The sequence below is a fragment of the Phalaenopsis equestris genome, unplaced genomic scaffold, assembly GCF_001263595.1.
Source record: "Phalaenopsis equestris unplaced genomic scaffold, ASM126359v1 Scaffold000002, whole genome shotgun sequence".
NCBI classification, from domain to species: domain Eukaryota; kingdom Viridiplantae; phylum Streptophyta; class Magnoliopsida; order Asparagales; family Orchidaceae; genus Phalaenopsis; species Phalaenopsis equestris.
Window position 1 is genome coordinate 49,519,580 of NW_018164444.1, and position 19,646 is coordinate 49,539,225.

Sequence of the window (19,646 nt, forward strand, 5' to 3'; positions counted from 1 at the left end):
TCGCAGACCAAACGAATGTCATAACTTTCTTTAGTTTATTTGATCGAGCCTCACTCTCAATTCTTGCGTTCATCCTTCGGGATAGATACATGATTTGAGATAAAGTGCTCTTTCATCTAAACTATGAAAATTATGGGGTCAGTTTGACTTCATCTTTTTCAAAAGTAAATTTTTTAAAACGTCATTCCGAAGCGGGCAACGAGATTTCAATTCCGATGACCGACAGCTTCTTACGGGCAAACCCCACACCAAAAATAGTGCCGACAGTTGCCAACATCTGTTGATTGTGAATAATGGTGGCTAGATAACTATGAATACTAATTAATTGGCGAAAGAGATGAAAATCAGGAATGATGGTCTAGTAATGACAATCATAAGAAACCGCTCATAAAATGACAGTAAAGTTGATTAGTGGATTTTTTTTATAATGCATTAGTTATAATGAGATTTTCTTAGTTGTGGGAAATGACATTCTTTGTAAATTTTGACTTATAATTGTGGAATTAATTTAATTGTTCAAAAGTCCATTATTTTCCCTTTTCGCGTGGGAGGCAACCGTTCTCGCCACTGCCTCTGACACTCCTAGCCACCTATAAATGGCACAGTGCTCCTCCTCATTCCCGCGACTCTTCCTCTTCTCCTCCTCACTCATCCTCTCTAGTGGTGCTCCAATCGACCCCATCTTCTTCCTGCGGTGCTCTTCGTGATGTGCCCGTCAGTCCAATATGTCCCCCTCCTCCTTTTATTTTATTTTCTTTATTTAATTTTATTTGAGTTAATTAGTTAATTAAAGTAATTAGGATAGGCTCGAGTTTGGGTTAGCCCTAGGTTAGCACAAGCCCAACCTAGCCCGATCCCAACTTGATCGAAACCCGACCTGACCTGAAACCAACCTAACCTCACCGAACCAAACCTGGCTCGAACCTAAACCAACACGTACCGAACCTGACTTGAAACCGACCCAATCCTGACCCGATATGACTCTACCTGACCCAAACCCAGCCTAGCCCGACCCAACCTCACCAACCTAACTCAACCAAGCCTGTCACAATCTAGCCCAACCTAACACAACATGAGCTAACCTAGCCTAACCCAACCTAGCTAGACTGAACCCAACGTAACCCAACCTAGCTCAAACCAACTTAACCCAACGCAATCTAGCCCGACCTAGCCTAAATCAACCGAACCTAACCAAGCCTAGCCTAGCCCAGCCCAAACTAACTCAACATAACCCAACTTAGCCCAACCTAACCTATCACAACCGAACCCAACCCCGCCGACCCAGCCTAACCTAACCCAACCTAAACCAACCAAGCCCACCCAACCCAATTTATCCCAACCCTACCTAACTTGACCCAACCTAGCTCAACCCAGCCCACTCTAGCCCAACCCAACCCACTCTAGCCCAACCCAACCCAACCTAACCTAGCTGAACCTTAGCATGCCTTAATTAAATTTAGCTAACCCTAGCAGACCCTAGTTGACCTTAGTTGACCCTAACCGACCTTAGCCAACCTCAACTCAATTCAGCCCAACCCTAGCTCGAGTCCCGAGCCTAACCTAACTTAATTTCGTATGAAGTATACGTAACTTTAGTATAATTCAATTCACGTTTCATGTTTCATCCAATTCATATTTTATGTATACTGCAACCATGTATCATGTTCTTTGCATACAATGTACAACACTTCCTATATGCCACAAAAAAAAAAAAAAAAAAAAAAAAAAAAAAAAAAAAAAAGTATGAGGAGAACATCTCATCGAGGTTCTTCTAATGAATATTTTATTACATTAAAATGCAAAACCTTTGAAACTAGAATAAATTTGATTTTACCTATGACTGACAACGTAAGAATCATAACAAACAACAAACTAAATACTAAACCCTAAAAAAAATTTAAAACTTTTCAACTTAGAAAACGAGAATCAAACCTAGGTAGATTTGACATGAACCATAGGTTGGCCAATGCAGAAATAAAACAGAGAGTTACACAATATCTAGATTAGTCCAATCTAAAATCCTAGGTTAGTTTATTAGGTACACATAGCTAGATTTAAAAGCTAGGATATATAAAATAAAACAACATTACCTTTTGAAATTGTGTGACTACCTTAGGACGATGTAACCCATAGTTAGGTTTGTCAAAAAAACTTGTTGTTCGTGAACAACTCATTTAGCTCACTAAGTCGCTCATGCTTGATTTGCTTTTTAAGCGAATGAATGTAACAAATATAATTTCTTTTAGCTCAATTTACCTACAAGCCGAACAAGAACAAACTTTTGTTCGACCTTGTTAGGCTTCTTTTGGCTCAAATTAATTTAATAATAAATAAATAATACAAATTACCATAATGATTTGATTTATATAAATGTGAAAAAGAAAATTTAGATTTAGATTTGTAAATACATAAAAATTGGCTGGCATGTTTGTAAACGCCCCTCAAATTTTTTTTTTTTTAAATATAGATGTTAGATATGTAAATACATAAGAATTGGGTGGTATATTTGTTAATGCCACTGAAATTTTCCAGTATTCCACAATGGCCTTCTAATCAATCCTCGTCAATTTCAAGTCTTCTGGGTAACCTATTCTCCTTGGGCAAAAACCTCCTATCAGGAATTTCCATGGCACGTGTCACTAAATAATTATGAATTATTATTGTTACTATAATCAATTGTAAGGAATAGCAAATTTTTTTTTTAAACCTTAGTTGTGTTCTCATTAACTATGATAATTATAATTTTGTTTGTAAAGACAGTGAAGTTCCGTTAGACTACTGTGAACACAGATGCATGAAAAATTTTTTGTTTGATGAAACAGTTCTCTCGAATGTTTTAGAAAGTTTAATGGTAAGAACAATAAACTTTAATGATTTCAAAATGGAGCTCATATCATCAATTCGATAAATGTGACTTTTGATAGAGATTTGCAGGAACCCTCCCCCAAAGAAAAAATTATTGGGTCCGGAGTAGAAAGTAAAGCTACGTCTTGACAATGAACGTGATGCACTAGACCGAGGGAAGGAGGAAAAAAAAAAACGTCTTCTATTCTAGACTCGACGTAGCTTATGTATGGACTTCAGACCCAATATTTTTTACTCCAAAGAAAGCCATATCATTACTATATATATCTTAAACCCCCTTTGCATGAAATTTACTATAATCTAGTGCGTTAGTGTCGTCATCAACAAGTAATAAATGTTGGAAAGAATCTAACCGAGCGAGAATTATTTGGTTTCCACTACCAGTTCCAATTCCTCGAAGGCTTAAAAAACCCTAAATTCTCCATTTCTCGCTCTTTACAATCCAGAATTCCTCCACTTGCCGTCGCAATTTTGTTTTCTCGACATATCCGCCTTCGCAATGGCCTTGAATGGAAGTTCAGCAGTGAGTTGAATCGATCCTTTGGTGTATCCCATGAATCGAAGTAAAAGATAAGTTATTTATCTTTTTTTTTCTTTCTATATTGTTTTTTTTTTTCGGAATTTCAGAACCCGGCGGACACCGAGAGCAGCTTGGAGAAGATCAAGAGGCAGCTGACGTCGGGATCGGGGAGGCATTTATTGCAGGGTCCGCTCCTCAAGCGATCGGAAACTGTAAGGCGTTCATCCGAGCAGTTTCTATACTGAATTTGAGTTTAGCTTTGTCTAACGGACTTTGGCTCGGGTTTCTGTTTAGTATTGGAGCTTGATGGTTTTGATTGCAGTTTTGGGGGCGAAATGCTAGAACTAATACAGGACTCGATTTGGAATTTTTTTGTTAATTAGAATGGGGACGAGCTGCAATATATGTTTTAAGAAGGGAATAGCTTCCGGCGAATGGAACGACAGGGGGATTGAGTTTTCCACATTTGTTATGTTGGCATGCTGTTGATGTTCTGTTCATCTGGTGTTTCTGTTGTTTCTTTTGTTATAGGCTCCATTTGGTGCTATTTTCTGTTTCTTTCATTGTTACTCCTTATCATCCTTGTAGCCATCCTTTGAGCATTCTCTGATGTAAATTTGTCTGGGGATGTGTTTGATAAGCCTAGGCTGTGTACTTTAAGCAAGAGTTGATGAAATAGTCCTTGTTTGATTAGGTTTAATCTATCTTTACTCATGTTTTGAGTTTGCCTGGGGGTTGAATTTGGGATTTCACTGGATTTCACTGAATATACCATGGTCGCCATATTTCTTTGTAATGTTTAATGACTATTTAATTTAAAATCCTTTAAGACAGTGGAATGGGCAGGGACTATAAGTTAAAATGCTTGCTTTGAGGCTATTTAACCTTGTGAAGCTCATCTCATTCACTTGTAAAACTGCATGTTCTTGTATCAATTGTTTGAGCTTGAATTTATCAAACCGCTTACAAATTTTTATGCAATTTGATCTGTTAATTTTTATAAAGACTTTTTTGAGCACGCCGCGTTTTGCTAGTCCTTATATGAATTTTAGGAGTTCTGAGATAGTAGCATAGATTTATTTCCCTACTGTTAAAATATTATGATATGTATTTAGTTCAACCTTTAATTGAAAATAATCCATTTTGTTTTTAATTAGTAGGATCCATGCGCAATGCACATAGTTTTATGAATTAATGCGCATTACTAAAGATAATAGAAACAATTATAGAGACCAATACAATCATATGCTTAATATTAAAAAACTAATATTTTAAATAGAGGGTTAATGGCAGGACTTCAATTCATGAATGCTGAGTAAGGATAAGCTATAATTTTCATTGGAATGTGCTTGAGCACGACTTCATTTTTTTTAACTAAAATCATGATTTTAAATTGCACAAGCCTCACCTCAATTATATATTTTTTAAATTGCAATAAGTTTTATGCTTCATTGTGTACTACAATGAGGCTTCACATTACCTCAATTCTAGTGAGGTGCCCACAATTTGGTCTAGGGTTTTTCTTAAAATTAGTATAAGTAAAATAAATCTATTGAACATTTCTTACTTAACCATGTAAGACAAAATTGAGTATGTGTTTGAAGTCGTTACTATCAAGCGTCATTGCTTTAAAATCTAATAAATATTATTATTAATTAATATTAATTAAATAAAATAAAGATGATTGAGATTTAAGATGAGGAATGAAAAATAAGGATGATGTGCGAGAGAAAATAAATCATTGTGCTGATGATTCTAAGGAAGGCTCATTAAGTGATAAAAATGATGCAAACTTTTGAATTTAGAAATTCTAACTGTAGTGACTTGTTGTGTTTTTATTTTGATGGATACTATTAAGAGTGTTAGACTGATTGATTGAATCAATCTTATTTTGAATTGTTATATTAATATGTCTGATTTTTATATTTGTATAACTTTTTTTTTATTAGTTGATATTTGTATGTTAATATGTTACATTTTAATCTAGTAATAGGATGCTAATATGTTACTTCTTACTACATGTTGTGAACTTAATACAATAATTCTCTTTTGGAGTCATTCGTTAATTTTAAATCTCATGCCTCAAAACGCTTTGAAGCTTACACATGACCACACGTACAAAAAACATCTTAATTTCCAATTTCGCAATTTTAAATTGAGTAAAATTACTGAATCATGTAGTTTAATAACATGAAGTTCAATGTTTCATTTTAGGTTCAAAGGAAAATTACTCGCTAAACACTCTTTTTCAACCCCCGCCCAAAACAAATTGAAGTGGAAATTTGCGGTCGTCATATATAGGCTCAAAATTATAAACTTGCACGCACACACACATAGTATTATTATTATTGTTATCTATAAATTTTGATGGATTTACAGTCCACTACACCAACTAATGAAATTGAATACTTAAATTAATTAAAATAGATTAGAGAACTTGTATCCAGGATTTATTAAATTGGAATTTTTTGATTGTCATCCACATGCTAAAAATTATGAAGTTGCAACTAAATCAATGTAAAGACACTTTCAAATGTCATGAGAATGGTATTATAGTAAGCTACTTTTGCAGTAGTTAAAAAATAATTAAATAAAAACAATCATGTAACATACCATTGAAGTGTGCTTGGTTGACCATGACTATCAATATCCACAACCATTTAGAGCATGTAAGTTCTCAGAAATGTGAGTTGGTACAATGGAGCAAGGGAAAACACCAATGCTAGTTGCAGTCGTTAAAATTTGATGCAACTATGGCATTCTGAAGATGTTTAGAGTAAGACAAAATTAATTGCAATTAATGAAACAACATTAATTGAGGTGCACCATTGTAGTGGTGACTTGATTCGGTTAAATGATTATGCATTTGTTCGTAATTTAGGCAATAACCAAAGGACCCCAAATATTACCACTTTATCCTGTGAATAGAATGAGATTCTTACTTTTGATTGGGTAGGTTTTGATTTAAAATCAGCATACCTGCATCCTACATTGTTTTTGTTTGATATAGAAGAAAGGAAGCACCTAAGATATCCTCTATGTCTCTTTATCATCTTGTTTGAAAAATCGCAGGGCTTCAATTTTGATCAAGAGATGTGGTTTCCATGGAGAAGATAGATCAACCATAGGAGATCATATGTTTGAGAGGGCAAGGGTTTTCGTAGGGAGGTAATTATTTTAAGCGTGATAATGAATATGCCAAATATCAGTTTAGGAGTTCCAAGAAGAGGAAGGGATTTGGGTGATTTTTGCCATTATTAATAATGAAATCCCTTAATAGCAGAGATGCAATGGGGTTTTTTTGTGCTTGGATGTGAGCAGCTTTGGAGTTTAGAGAAGAGGTATATTTCTTTGTTTATCTAAATTTTTCTTACATTTAATGTCGAGCGATACTTCAGATTTATTAAAAAAAATCTGAATTTTTTTAAGAAAGAATTTAGATTTTCGGTCCACTTCTTTGTTAGTGGGATAAAGGGTTTTATTTTTTCTCTTTCATTTTTAAATTAATAATAAGAATGTTGATTATTATTTTATTATATTAGGTGATCTTTCATATTCTCTTTTGGAATTTGGGTGTGATTTTTTATGCATGCCATTTATTAAAAGCTAAAGTTTTGTTTGAGGATTTTGAAATCCCATATTTTTTTAGGAGAGGGAGAGAGAGAAAGGGTTTAAAATGGGAGCCTAATTCTCTCTCATCGTGCCTTAATATTATGGATATTGATTTTTGTACCAAAAAAGGTGCTACATACATTTCACGCAAATTGATAAAATTTGTACTTGTCATTCAAAACTCAAAAGTATTTTATCATGCACTAGAGGAATGAGAGCCATGGAAGTTTTTTCTTTTTGTATAATCACTATTCAAGACCTTCTTTTTTCATAATGTTAATTGGCTAGTTAATGAGCCTGGGTTTGCCTTATTGACTCGAAGTTTTAGTCGTTCTTTTGCAGCTTCGAGCTTTGAGGTAGGAAAAAGTCACTAAAATATTTGATTGTTTTTATTTTTAAAAATTACTCAAGTAACTTTGAATATTTATGTTTTTCTATTGATATTTTATACGAGTATATATTATATTTACATTTTTATATGAATATCTCAGTGATAGGGTTGCTGTAGCTTTAGTGGCAAATTAGATTAGAGAGAGTCGTCTTAGATGATTTGGTCACATTAAACGTCGACCATCTGATGATCCGATTAGGAGAGGAGATGCTTTAGGTTCTACTTATGTTAAGAAGGCAGAGGTAGACCTAAAAAGACTTGGGCATATTGTATAAATAAATGACCTGGTGTATTAGAATTAAATGAAAATATGAAACACAATATGGCACAATTGAGAAAAAGGATTCATGTAGCCGATCCCACTTAGTGGGATAAAGGCTTGTTGTTTTTGTTGATGAATATATTATATTTTGGGGTGACTCCGTTTAATATCTTGTCCAGCTATAGTTTGGTCATTAGGCCCAAGATTTTGGACCTTGTGTACTAGTTTTATGTTTTTTATGACATTATTATACAAATTTTGCCAATCAGTATTCCTTAAGTGGCAGATAAATCTCTAGAAATGTGCTGGGCATTGAATCTTTTGTGCCCTTTGAATCCATCAGCATGTCATTGGAGTTCTGTATTTAATCATCATCATCATCATCATTAGCTTTATCCCTAGGGTTCAACTGCATGAATCATCATTTTTATTTCTTTCCTATTTAGTACTAATGTGGTAAACCTATTCTTTGCAAATCCTTTTGAAAAACTTCTATCCTAATCACCTTTCTTTCACATCGTCTCCTTCCTAATCTTCACACTAATTTTATTTACTCATCTGGTAGGCACATTTTTTTTTAATCATGTGTTTCATATGTCAAAATCACATCAATTTTTACAAAGTATTTTATTTTTAATAAATTTTACTCCAATAATTCGTTTATTGTATTCAATCGATATTTTATCCTTTTTCAGAATTGGCTCCCATCCATCTTAATATTGTAATTTTTGCATAACAGCTTCTTACGCCAACTCTTGGATCCATAAAATGTCTTTGCCCTAATCCTGGTTTCATAAAAAATATTGCTTTTATAGAAAATATATTTTCTAAATCTGATTTTATTTACAATTGGCATTTTGCTTAAATTATTGATTATGATCAGTCGGTTCATTTCATAGGAAAATCCAATATATTTTTTGGGAATGATTTCTTATCCTGCCCAAAATAGTTTGAATAAAGCTAATGAAGATGATAATGATGTTATCTTGACAAACATGTCATGTGCAATATTGATTTATAAGGAAATGTATTTTCTGAAGATTTTCTCATTTTAACGCTCACTGACATAATTGAATTTGGGGTGCATCTAGTGGTTTTGTGTTAGCTATGTTATGTGTTTTATGGCTTTAAGCAGTAATAATTATTGGTTCCTTCTTTTTCATGCAGCTAAGGAAATGGAATGAGAGATGGTTGATCCTTGACCCTACCACTGGAAAAATGGAATATAAGTATTATTGCAGTTTATTAAAAGCTTCTACTTCAATACTCTACTGTTTATAAGATAGTTAATCAGCTGGTTGGCAGGATACGGAGGAATGAGCCCATTGTTAAGGGATCAATTCTTTTTGATTCAGGCAGCACCATTACTCTCTCTCCTGTGAACTTCCAGTTACACTCTTATTCACATTTACACATTCTTTTTCCTTTGGTTTAGTGCTCAAAGTCGTTACTCACTGGGCTATTTTCTCCTTGGTACTGCAGTGGTCTGCCAAAATATGATGGCTGTTGTTTCTGTATCCCAATACTTACATGTTGTCATGAATTATTTTCTAGCTCTTGTTTTTTGCTCTATTTGTCTTGTTGTTTCTACCATTATTTCCAACTACTCAATAATTGATTATTAAGATATTGGCACTCCACAGAAAAAGGAATACTTCCTTTGTGCAGAAACTCCTGGTGCTGCGCGAGCCTGGGTATCCACTTTACAGTAAGCTTGTGTTGCTATAACTTTGCGTGATTAAGAATTTTTTATTTTTTGTTTTTTACTCTTTGAATGCTATGTTAAGGTAGAGTTTCTAATGCTACATGTTTACCAGGCAAAAGAGGACTTATTTAAATAACAATAATAGCAGTCATATGATGGTTTTAGTCAACTCCATTTGTGATACTTGATGTCTTTTCAATGGCTTGGTGTTTAGATATGAAATTCCGCAAAGATCCATAGCATTATCAAATAAACTTGGTTTTGGGTGGCCTTGGTTCATGCTTACCCCTTTTGAGTCATATTGGGCTGAGGGAGTCCAATGAACTTGTGAAGCCATGCTTGGCTTGGAATCTCATGAGATGGCATTCTAAAGTCTGGGCACAGATTTGAACACTTTTAATGTTGATTGAATTCAATTTGGCCTATGGTGGTTCAAGGGCGAGTTAAGGGGAGGTACAGAGACTCCTAGGACAAATCCTAATGCTTTGGTTTCTATTTTTAGTTTATAGGATGTAAGGGTTCTAAGGGTGATCTAAGGTTATCTTAAGTCATAGAAGGGAATTTGGTTTGGTTCCTAGTTCTTAATGATCTGTTTGTAGTCATTTTAACTTAATTTATACAAGTTAAAGACCACCCTGAGCTCATCTTGAACCAAGGGTAGTTAATTATTTTAATTAATTTTAGTTCAGTCACCACCTTGTCAGTAGAAATTTCTTCTAAAAGACCAATAAAAGAGCTCCTATGCAACACAACAACAAGAAGCCTTTATCCTGGTAAGTGAGGTCGACTACATGAACCCTTTTTCTTCATTATGTCTTATGTCCTATTGAGTGTCGATTATGTCCTATTGAGTGTCGTATTTTCATTTAATTTTAATAAATTAAGATCATTTTTTATACAACATGCCCAAGTCTTTTTAGATTTACTTCTACCTTTTATAACATAAGTCAAATCTAAAATATCCAGTCTCCTAACCGGGTCATCTACTTTGCTAGTTTGGTCATCGGTTTAGGGTTGTAAACGAATCGAGCTTGAGCGAGCTCAGGCTTGCCTTGTGTTCGGCTCTTTCGAAACTGCTCGTGTTTGAAATCGGCTCGTGAACAGTGTGTTCGTGTTCGACTCGATTTAAATATTCGTGTTCGTGTTCGACTTGATTTAAATATTCGTGTTCGGCTCAAAATTGACTTGTTAAACTGTGGGTTGAAGTTGTAAGGATATCACCATCAGACAAAAAAAGATGTTACAATGTTACCTTCTAAATATATATATATATATATATAATATTAATAAATAAATAATATATGTAATATATTATTATTTAAATAATTATATATATTTTTTATTTCGAGCTAAAACGTGTCGAACAGGAGCGAACAAAGAGCTGTTCGTGTTCGACTCATTTGTAATTCGAGCTTTAAAAACTTGTTTGTGTTCGACTCGTTTACTTAACTAACGAGCCGAACACGAGCTACTTAACGAGCCGAACACGAGCTGTTCGCGAACAACGAGCTTTTATGACAGCCCCAGCCCTAATCGGATGGTCGACACTTAATGTAAAAGAGCTCATATGTTAGGACTAAATCCTATAGAATATGGATGGGAAAGAAAAAATTTAATATCATTAAATATGATGTCAACTACATGGTAATTTGAAATCCTATGTTATCTTCGTTATCTCCGCTATGATTTAGTTCTAAAATAGATATTAGAACATTACATGTGTTTTTATTTACCTTTCAATATTTATGTAAAATTTTTATGGGATATTTATTGCTATTTAAAATAGTAGCAGGTCTAATGTGGATGAGTAGAAGATATATGAAGTTTGAAAAGGTGGAACATAATGGTTAGTCTGAATGCTGAAATATTGGCTGTAAGAACTTTCAAGAAATTAGTTGCCAAAAGCTTGAACCACATAATATATCGAAGATTGCATATTAGATATTACAGAAAATTTTGCTATGAATCCGATTTTAATACATCATTTACGATTTTATATCACGAGCCATCAATTAATGTTTTGGATTCTTCCCTTCTTAGAACCCTTTCATATTACTTCATCTCCACCGTATCATCTTGTAAATTTCTGATCTAAATTCATGATCCATCCTAATTATGATGTAATGGCTACTACTGATGGTGGAGCCAGAGATATCTTGTTAGATGGAAATATTTGCTTCCATTTGATTGATTATTCACGTGTCTTTACAAGAACGCGAGTATATTTGTTCATATTCATTGTAATATAAAATAATATTTTCAAGGCAACAAAAATGATGTGAATATTTACCTTAATACGTGGTTCTCATCTCTCGGGGTTATTTAGAGTCTGTTGTTAGCTGAAGTTTCTATTCTACAAAGCTATTGCTATGTCTGAAACTTCTCCTTACTTGACTATAGGTTCTCATGACATTTCATTTCTCTGACTATAATTTGTCTTATTTTACTGGAATATTAGCTGGATTTCTGCGAGAGTAGCATACTGTGCTTATTCTTGTGGTTTGCTATGGTTGGATTAATGCAATTTTTATTTAACTGAGATGCCCATATGTGCTTGGCCTTGAACTCAAGACATGGAAGGTAGAGACAAAGCTCTTAACCAATGGGCCAAATAGGCTGCACGAGGATGAATACATTTTAATTTGTTCAGCCAATTTATTTTTCCTGGGGCAATAGTTTATAAATAATAATGTTTTGAGGCATGTAAACATAGTCTGCTTAAAAAAAATTTAGTTTTATGGATATGAAGCTTTGTTTGTTCTTTTGGGACTTACATTTTTTGATCAAGTGTGAGACTTTGAGCACTTGAGGATGAGTGATATTTTTGATCAAGCAAGAGGCTTGCTGTTTAGTTTATTCTTACTCTTCTTATTTTACCTTTTAAATATTGATTGATTGATGATGTGTATGGTGTATTTTAGATTTGCTATTTACATGCTTTTCTTTGTGCACATAATATCATAATTATTTGATTTCATTAATCTTCAATAAAATTCATACGGAAATAAAAAATATCACTAGAAATTGATTTTTATCTTATGTCTATTCATGTCCTTTAGTAGTATCGTTTTGTGCATTAGATGGTTTTCTTCCCTGCGAGATTTAAAGGTTTAATCTCACGTTTGTGTCATTAAATCATTTACATCTCATTAGAAATGTATAAAAATAATTATCTCGCTTGTTTTCATTTTACATTGGAAGTAGAAATCCTAGAGCTTAAGGCGTCAGAGTTTAGGAGGGCAGGGTGGGATGGACCACTAAGTTCTAGTCTAATTGATATGTTTGCATGGTTTCCCAATTTTTTATATGAAATGCTTCTGACTTAAAAAAAAAAAAAATTGTCTGGTAGCACTTGATAGATAGGAGCAGCTTCCTTGCCTTTTTTAAGTAAGCAATGCTGTGTTATTACTACGTATTTTTTAGTTATACCATCAAAATGATCTCTTATTTATTTTTGGTATCATCTCTCCGTTATAAGATGAACTTTGGAGTTTATTAGCCTTCTCTGTTTTATTAACTTTGGAGTTTATTAGCCTTCCATCTGTTTTATTAACTTATGATTATGCAGACAGATTTTAAAGCTTTCCTCACGTATTTCATTTTCCCCCATCACCTTCTTCATCTAACAGTGCGTCTCAGTTGATTTCATTAATCTTCAATAAAATTCATACGGAAATAAAAAATATCACTAGAAATTGATTTTTATCTTATGTCTATTCATGTCCTTTAGTAGTATCGTTTTGTGCATTAGATGGTTTTCTTCCCTGCGAGATTTAAAGGTTTAATCTCACGTTTGTGTCATTAAATCATTTACATCTCATTAGAAATGTATAAAAATAATTATCTCGCTTGTTTTCATTTTACATTGGAAGTAGAAATCCTAGAGCTTAAGGCGTCAGAGTTTAGGAGGGCAGGGTGGGATGGACCACTAAGTTCTAGTCTAATTGATATGTTTGCATGGTTTCCCAATTTTTTATATGAAATGCTTCTGACTTAAAAAAAAAAAAAATTGTCTGGTAGCACTTGATAGATAGGAGCAGCTTCCTTGCCTTTTTTAAGTAAGCAATGCTGTGTTATTACTACGTATTTTTTAGTTATACCATCAAAATGATCTCTTATTTATTTTTGGTATCATCTCTCCGTTATAAGATGAACTTTGGAGTTTATTAGCCTTCTCTGTTTTATTAACTTTGGAGTTTATTAGCCTTCCATCTGTTTTATTAACTTATGATTATGCAGACAGATTTTAAAGCTTTCCTCACGTATTTCATTTTCCCCCATCACCCTCTTCATCTAACAGTGCGTCTCAGTTGGTCCTAAAGGCCCATAAGGAAGCTGTGAGCTCCTTGAGTGGCAGTGGTTCTGCGAAGTTGGGAACTGTTGCTTCTGTGGTAGCAGCTGCCAATGCAACTGCAGTGGAAGCTTCCAAAGAAATTGAAGCTGCCATGAAGATATCTCTGAGAGCTGCTTTAGGATCAATGTCAATCAAGGCAAATGAAGGCCATTTGGATGATCTTACGATAATGAAGGTACGCCATTGGTTTTCTATTAGTTTATTTCAATACTACTTGTTCTCATACCTAGCACACAATTCTTATGTATTTACGTCTCTCTCACCTAACCTTTCCTATTTACACAACATTTTATTACTTTAAATGTATGCATGAAAATATGTATTTCTTCTTTAATAAGCAGTAATAGTGCTATTTTAATGTGATATTAAAAATTTGAGTGCTATGCATGTAAATATGGAAGTTTAGGTGTGGGATACGTAAATACCTAAGAATTGTGTGCTATGTATGTAAATGCCCCTATATTTAAATTCCATGTTATGGTATGTTGGTTGAAATTTAGGCAACTTAAATTTTTTGATTCAAATATGCTATCAACACGTTATGGAGAGGGGGTTGCTTGCAGCCTTGCCGCCGCATTACACACAGGATTTTTTCGTGAATTGAACATCTAACCTGTTGGTCACAATCAAGAAATGAGCTACTTTTCAGGATTTATTTATGCAGATTCACTTAGCTTTTATTTACTCAATTCGCATGTAATACTGAAATAATGATGTTGCTCTTTATAAGTATTTTCTATTTGTTTTTACTCGTATCAATTTCCAGAAGAGTGCCAGTTTGGCAGTTTGGTAGTTTTCTGGGTGAAGCAGTCAATCAAAATCTAGTTGCGAGAATTAAGCTGTGTCTACTATGATACGAGGTTAATGCGGATATTCAGAGGCCCTTACGTATGTTTGGGTGAGTTTCTATAGCCGTATGAAATAAATTGAGATAAAAAATATAAGGGACTCCCCCCCCCCCCCCCCCCCCCCCAAAAAAAAAAAAAACCAAGGCATGTTCAAAATTGAGTAAAGTGCCAAATTAGTCTGTATACTCCTTTAATATGAGTTGAAATAGTCCCCATGCAGGACTATTTTAACCCCCACCCTTCCCCTTCCCATTTAAAGGAGTCTAGTGACTAAATTGACACTTTAATAGACTCTGGAACTGAAATAGCCCTCTGAAAGTCAGGAGACCATTTTAACACTTGTCTCATTCAAGATCACCCCTGGTAAGCCTTTAATAAAGCTGTTATACAATTCGTGGCTAATAGAACCATATGTAGTAATTCTTTTCGTTGCAAGTAGTATTTATCTTGGCAGGATATACTGGAGATCAACACTTAAACATTTCAGTAAAACTGCATTACATTATGATGGCTGGGACGTAAGTTTATTTATTTCGTTATTCTTTCATGCTGGAATTGGTCATTGAGTGTATGCAGAATCTGGCTTGATGGGTGTCTTTAGTGCAATATCGTGCCTACTGCCAATCAATAAAACAAGCGGTTTATTGGTTAACTCTGGAATGCAGTATCTGTGAATATCTTCCAGTGACTCGAGATTGAAGGAGATTATCGGCTAAACTTGATTCACTAAGATTTCTCCATTGGTATAAGAAGGGAGGAATCAGAGGTGATATCTATTCTATTTTTAGAGAGAAAGGGTTAGAGGTTTTTTTTTCACTTTCTTTATAATAGTGAGAATGAAGGATAGTTTAAGTACAGCTGCTGGGACATATGGCGGATGATGAAGATGCTGTCCTTAGGGATCTATGTCGGATGGAAGCGCTTGCAGATGAAATGTATTCAGTCTTTTGGATCAAGGGCTGAGAAGTGAGACAGTATCTTCGACATTCGTGCCTGGTCATCCTGTCTAGGGGTTGATGGATGGAACCTTAAACTTTAAGATATATGTTACTGTAGAGTGAAATCAGGCTGTAGAATTACTTTGAGATTGGTGTTGGATGTGATTTGAGTTAGTTTGATCGATTATTGCTTACCTAGAAGTTCTATTTTTTGACTCCAGAGATTTGGTGGAAGGGACTTCACATGGTTTGAATCAATCTAGTGATTATGATCTATAGGTACTATCGCTTTATCCTATTGTGGTTGTGTGACGTGGCTAATTTTAGCGAAGTTACTTAATGATTTAGGCGTCACTTAACTTTTGTGATATGTAATATTTGGAAGGATGAGGCTTCTCTTATCTCTTTTGAAATTTTGAAAGTCTCAATGATCGTAGTTGTGTAAAGTTGAAGAAAATGATGCTTGCTGAGAGGGTATTAAGATTTCTTAGAGATATTTGTGATACTGTTGCTTTACTGTCAAGTGTCATGGCTGCAGCGAGGTGCTTGCAATGATGCTGGTTAATGTCTGTAAATAAATGGGCATCAAATTTTCTTAACGAGATGTGGACGATGGTGATTATTGAGGAGTGTTTATAGATTTTGTGTATTGTACCAACTTAAAAAATAAATTAAAAGAAAATTTAACCGGAGCGTGGGTTTGTGATGCCAATTATTCTATTTGGAAACGAAAATGCTTTTCGATTTGGTACTAACCGTTTGAGCAAGACTAAGAGAACTCGTCTCGAGCACTAGTAAGTGCGTGAGATGGGGTGAGAGAAGATCAACACATGCGTTTCATGCTGAAGGGACAACGAGTGTGATCTCAAGCAAGATGAATCCGTGTAGGAGAGGGAGGCAATTTCAAGCCGAGCGGCCCTCGCCTCATATGTGGAGGAATGACGCCAAAGTTGCTGAGGATGGAACGGGTGCTAAGCATCAAGCGCGAGGAGAGAAGACAAGCGATGTCACAATAGTTGTGAACGACATGAGCTTGGCGGGAAACTCGTAAAGGCGGCTTGTCAGCAGGGAAAAAGTGTGGGGATGGTTTGTTTGTGGTTTGAGGGAGTTGTTCGTAAGAAGCTGTCGGTCACCGGAATTGAAATTCCGTCACCTGCCTCGGAAGGACGTATAGGTTCAAGTTTAGAAAATCAAATATGAAAATCAAACTGACCCCCCCCATATTTTTCATAGTTTAAATGAGCGTTTTACCTCAAATCCTGTATCTATCCTGAGGGATAAACACAAGACTTGATAAACACAAGACTTGAGGATGAAAGACTTGAGGATGAAGCTCGATCAGATAAACTAAGATATATATGACGTCCGTTTGGTCTGCGAAACCGTTTTATTTGCGACAAATTCTCGTATTTAATATGAAAAATTAAATAGGGTTTATTTTAAGCTGGGTTCGGAAAAGCTTCCTATAAGGGCAAGCCCCTATAGTTAATTACATCTTAAATGACCGAAATCACTTAAGAACACTCTCGATAAAAAATCAGGAAAAATTATCTTCAAGGACTTCAAAAAAATGAGACTTTTCAATGAAATTGAACAAAGAGGTGTGCAAAAGGGAATGATTCAAACTTGGAACATTTATTACAGGATCCAAAGGATCAAGAACTAGGGGATGCCACAGATCCAGAGGAGATTCTCGGTGGCTTCCCAGTCTACCCTATGGTTTGGCTTCAGTTTCGAAGAGGAATATTCAAATGTTTCATCTTGCCAGTTTTATTTAATTAGTGTTTACATTCGTGTGAAACGGTTATACAAATAGCCTGAAAGATGTGAGAATTTAGGTCGTGACGAACAACAACCTCAGAATCCTGAAACGAGTTAGGGCTTAGATCGTACAACAGAGCTACACAAATGCTTAACGAAAATATTGAGGATTTATGTTGCACTAGACGAACAACCTCGAAATCCTATGGATTGTTGTTTTAATTCTAGGAATGGTTTAGCTGGGGAAGACATATTCTGCTGTTGAAGATGGTCGTGCTGCCCACCGCACTAACTCCAAGCTCATTGTCGTGACGAGTTCAAGTTTACTAGTTATGATGTCAAATCAAACGACCCTATGGTAATAGTCCTCTAAACATCCTATATGGAAATGAGACATGTTTAAGACTATGTAATATAAAAATGTGCAGTACAGGGCAAACAGTAGAAAGCACAATAAAAGAAACAGTGTACATGCCATACATGACAATAGCAGGTATAATAAAAGGAAAAGTATAACATGCTTTATAGAGCGGTAGCAAGTACAGTAAAAAGAACAGTGTAACATGTTTTACAGAACAATAGCGGGTAGAAACATGAATAATATAACATGCTGTACAGAACAGTAGCAGGTAGGAACATGAATAGAATAACATGCTGTACAGGGCAGTAGCAGGTATAAACAAGAATAGAATAACATTCTGTAAATGTAAAACGAACCTGTACGCCCGTGGGGTCCACCGTTTCTTGAATATAACAAGCTGAAATATATTGCAAAAAATGAAGTCTGGAAGAAAAGCCATCCGAGAAATCCCAAGAAAAGTGTAACGACGACTCATGACCAAAAACTCGAGAAAAATCAACGAGAAAAGACTCAAGTAAACTTCTTCAAAAATCTCGGGGAAATCTAAAAAAAAAAAGAAAAAAAAAGAAATACAAGTGCTCTGTCCAAAGCTTCGATAAAACAAAAAGTTCGGGTAAGGGGGATTGCAATCACTTGTGTAGGGCTAGGCTCAGATATATGTATATGTACTCGAAAGTCCACGAAGGCTACTCGGTCACCCGAATGTATAGAACCCGTCACTCGTCTAGAAGTGTGTCCTGAACCTCACCTAGAGGGCTACTTCCCAGCCTAAACAGGTATTCGTCAGGTGGACAATCAATTTTAAAATGTATTTTAAATTTATGTTTTTGACATGCACACAAATTTTAAACATGCAAATAAGTGTTATCAAATTTTGTTTCGTAGAAAAGTATGTTTTTGCTTGAAAAAGGTTTATTAGAACTTATTATATATTTTTTTAGAAATTTTCATTGTCAACGAGTCGATTACATTGTCGGGTGTGGGACTGCTAATCATCTGAGGAGGTTCGAGCCAACTCCCGCTAGACTTATGTCGGTGAAAGATACCATATCCTATTATTCATCAAATGTCTGGATCTTGATGTTATAGGATAGAACATCTTTCTGCTCTATCTTCGGTGTGCCTTTATCGTCAACACCCTACGCCCCAAAACAAACTACTTACGATCTTGCTTGATGGTTTCACGTATAACAAGAGGCTATACGTGGACATTTATGTATCGGACATAAGCATCGAAAACCGAATCAAGAAGCAAGGAAAGAAAAGAACAAAAATGGGGTGAGAGAGGGGAGATGGTGATCCATCTAAAACACCGAAAAGGAGAATAGGTCAGCTCTCAAAAACTCCTGTCGAAAAGACCTGGAAAAGTAGAGCCCGAGGTCTTTCCTAACAAACATAAAATGCCACTTTGCGCAGATTTTCCAAACCCCAAAGACGTAGGCTTAATCAAATCAACCAAATGCTCTCCCCAAATAAAGCTTGCAAATCTTCCCAAAATCTCAAAGTTGATATCAAAATCTTCCAACTTCCAAATTAATCCATAGCCTCACATATCAAATAAACATAAAATCTTCCCATAAAACTAAATAAATGCTCACGACCGGGGTTACTATAAAGAGATGAACAACAGGTAAGGCTCTCGGCCAGGGCAACAAAAAGGAAAAGAGGGGAGCTATTAAAGCTCACGGCTAAAGAAATCCAAGGCCAAAAGAGGCTCACGGCTAAAGGTAGCAAGGGACAACTGCTAAAGCCCACGACCAAAGACAACCCAAGGCACAAGTAAGGCTCGCGGTTAAAGCAACCCAAGCCTATTTCCGTCCTCTTTTGGAGTTTCGCGTGTGCGGTATCGACTTCTAACACTTAGAAGGATGAAACCGGCATGAGGAAACCCAAAATGGATTCCTATAGGACCTTTCCGAGCCTTAGGGTGGCCTTCTGCACAATTCGCACTCCTGCGCGCACCGGCTTCGCAATTCGGAGAGTCGACGCGTCTGATCGCCACGATTCACATTGCCTGCACCGTTATTTG

At 35.3% G+C, this 19,646-nt stretch overlaps 1 protein-coding gene across 1 annotated transcript in view; it reads left to right on the forward strand.

Moving 5' to 3' along the window:
* Nucleotides 1-3,174: 3,174 nt before the first annotated feature.
* The window catches only part of LOC110021094 (switch-associated protein 70), a 40,791-nt gene continuing 24,319 nt past the window's right edge, over nucleotides 3,175-19,646 (forward strand). The window contains exons 1-7 of the mRNA XM_020719430.1: nucleotides 3,175-3,388; nucleotides 3,493-3,597; nucleotides 8,818-8,879; nucleotides 8,956-9,039; nucleotides 9,133-9,164; nucleotides 9,277-9,358; nucleotides 13,656-13,884. Coding sequence (XP_020575089.1) covers nucleotides 3,365-3,388; nucleotides 3,493-3,597; nucleotides 8,818-8,879; nucleotides 8,956-9,039; nucleotides 9,133-9,164; nucleotides 9,277-9,358; nucleotides 13,656-13,884 — 618 coding nt within the window. The 5' untranslated portion in view covers nucleotides 3,175-3,364. The remainder of the gene's footprint in view (nucleotides 3,389-3,492; nucleotides 3,598-8,817; nucleotides 8,880-8,955; nucleotides 9,040-9,132; nucleotides 9,165-9,276; nucleotides 9,359-13,655; nucleotides 13,885-19,646) is intronic.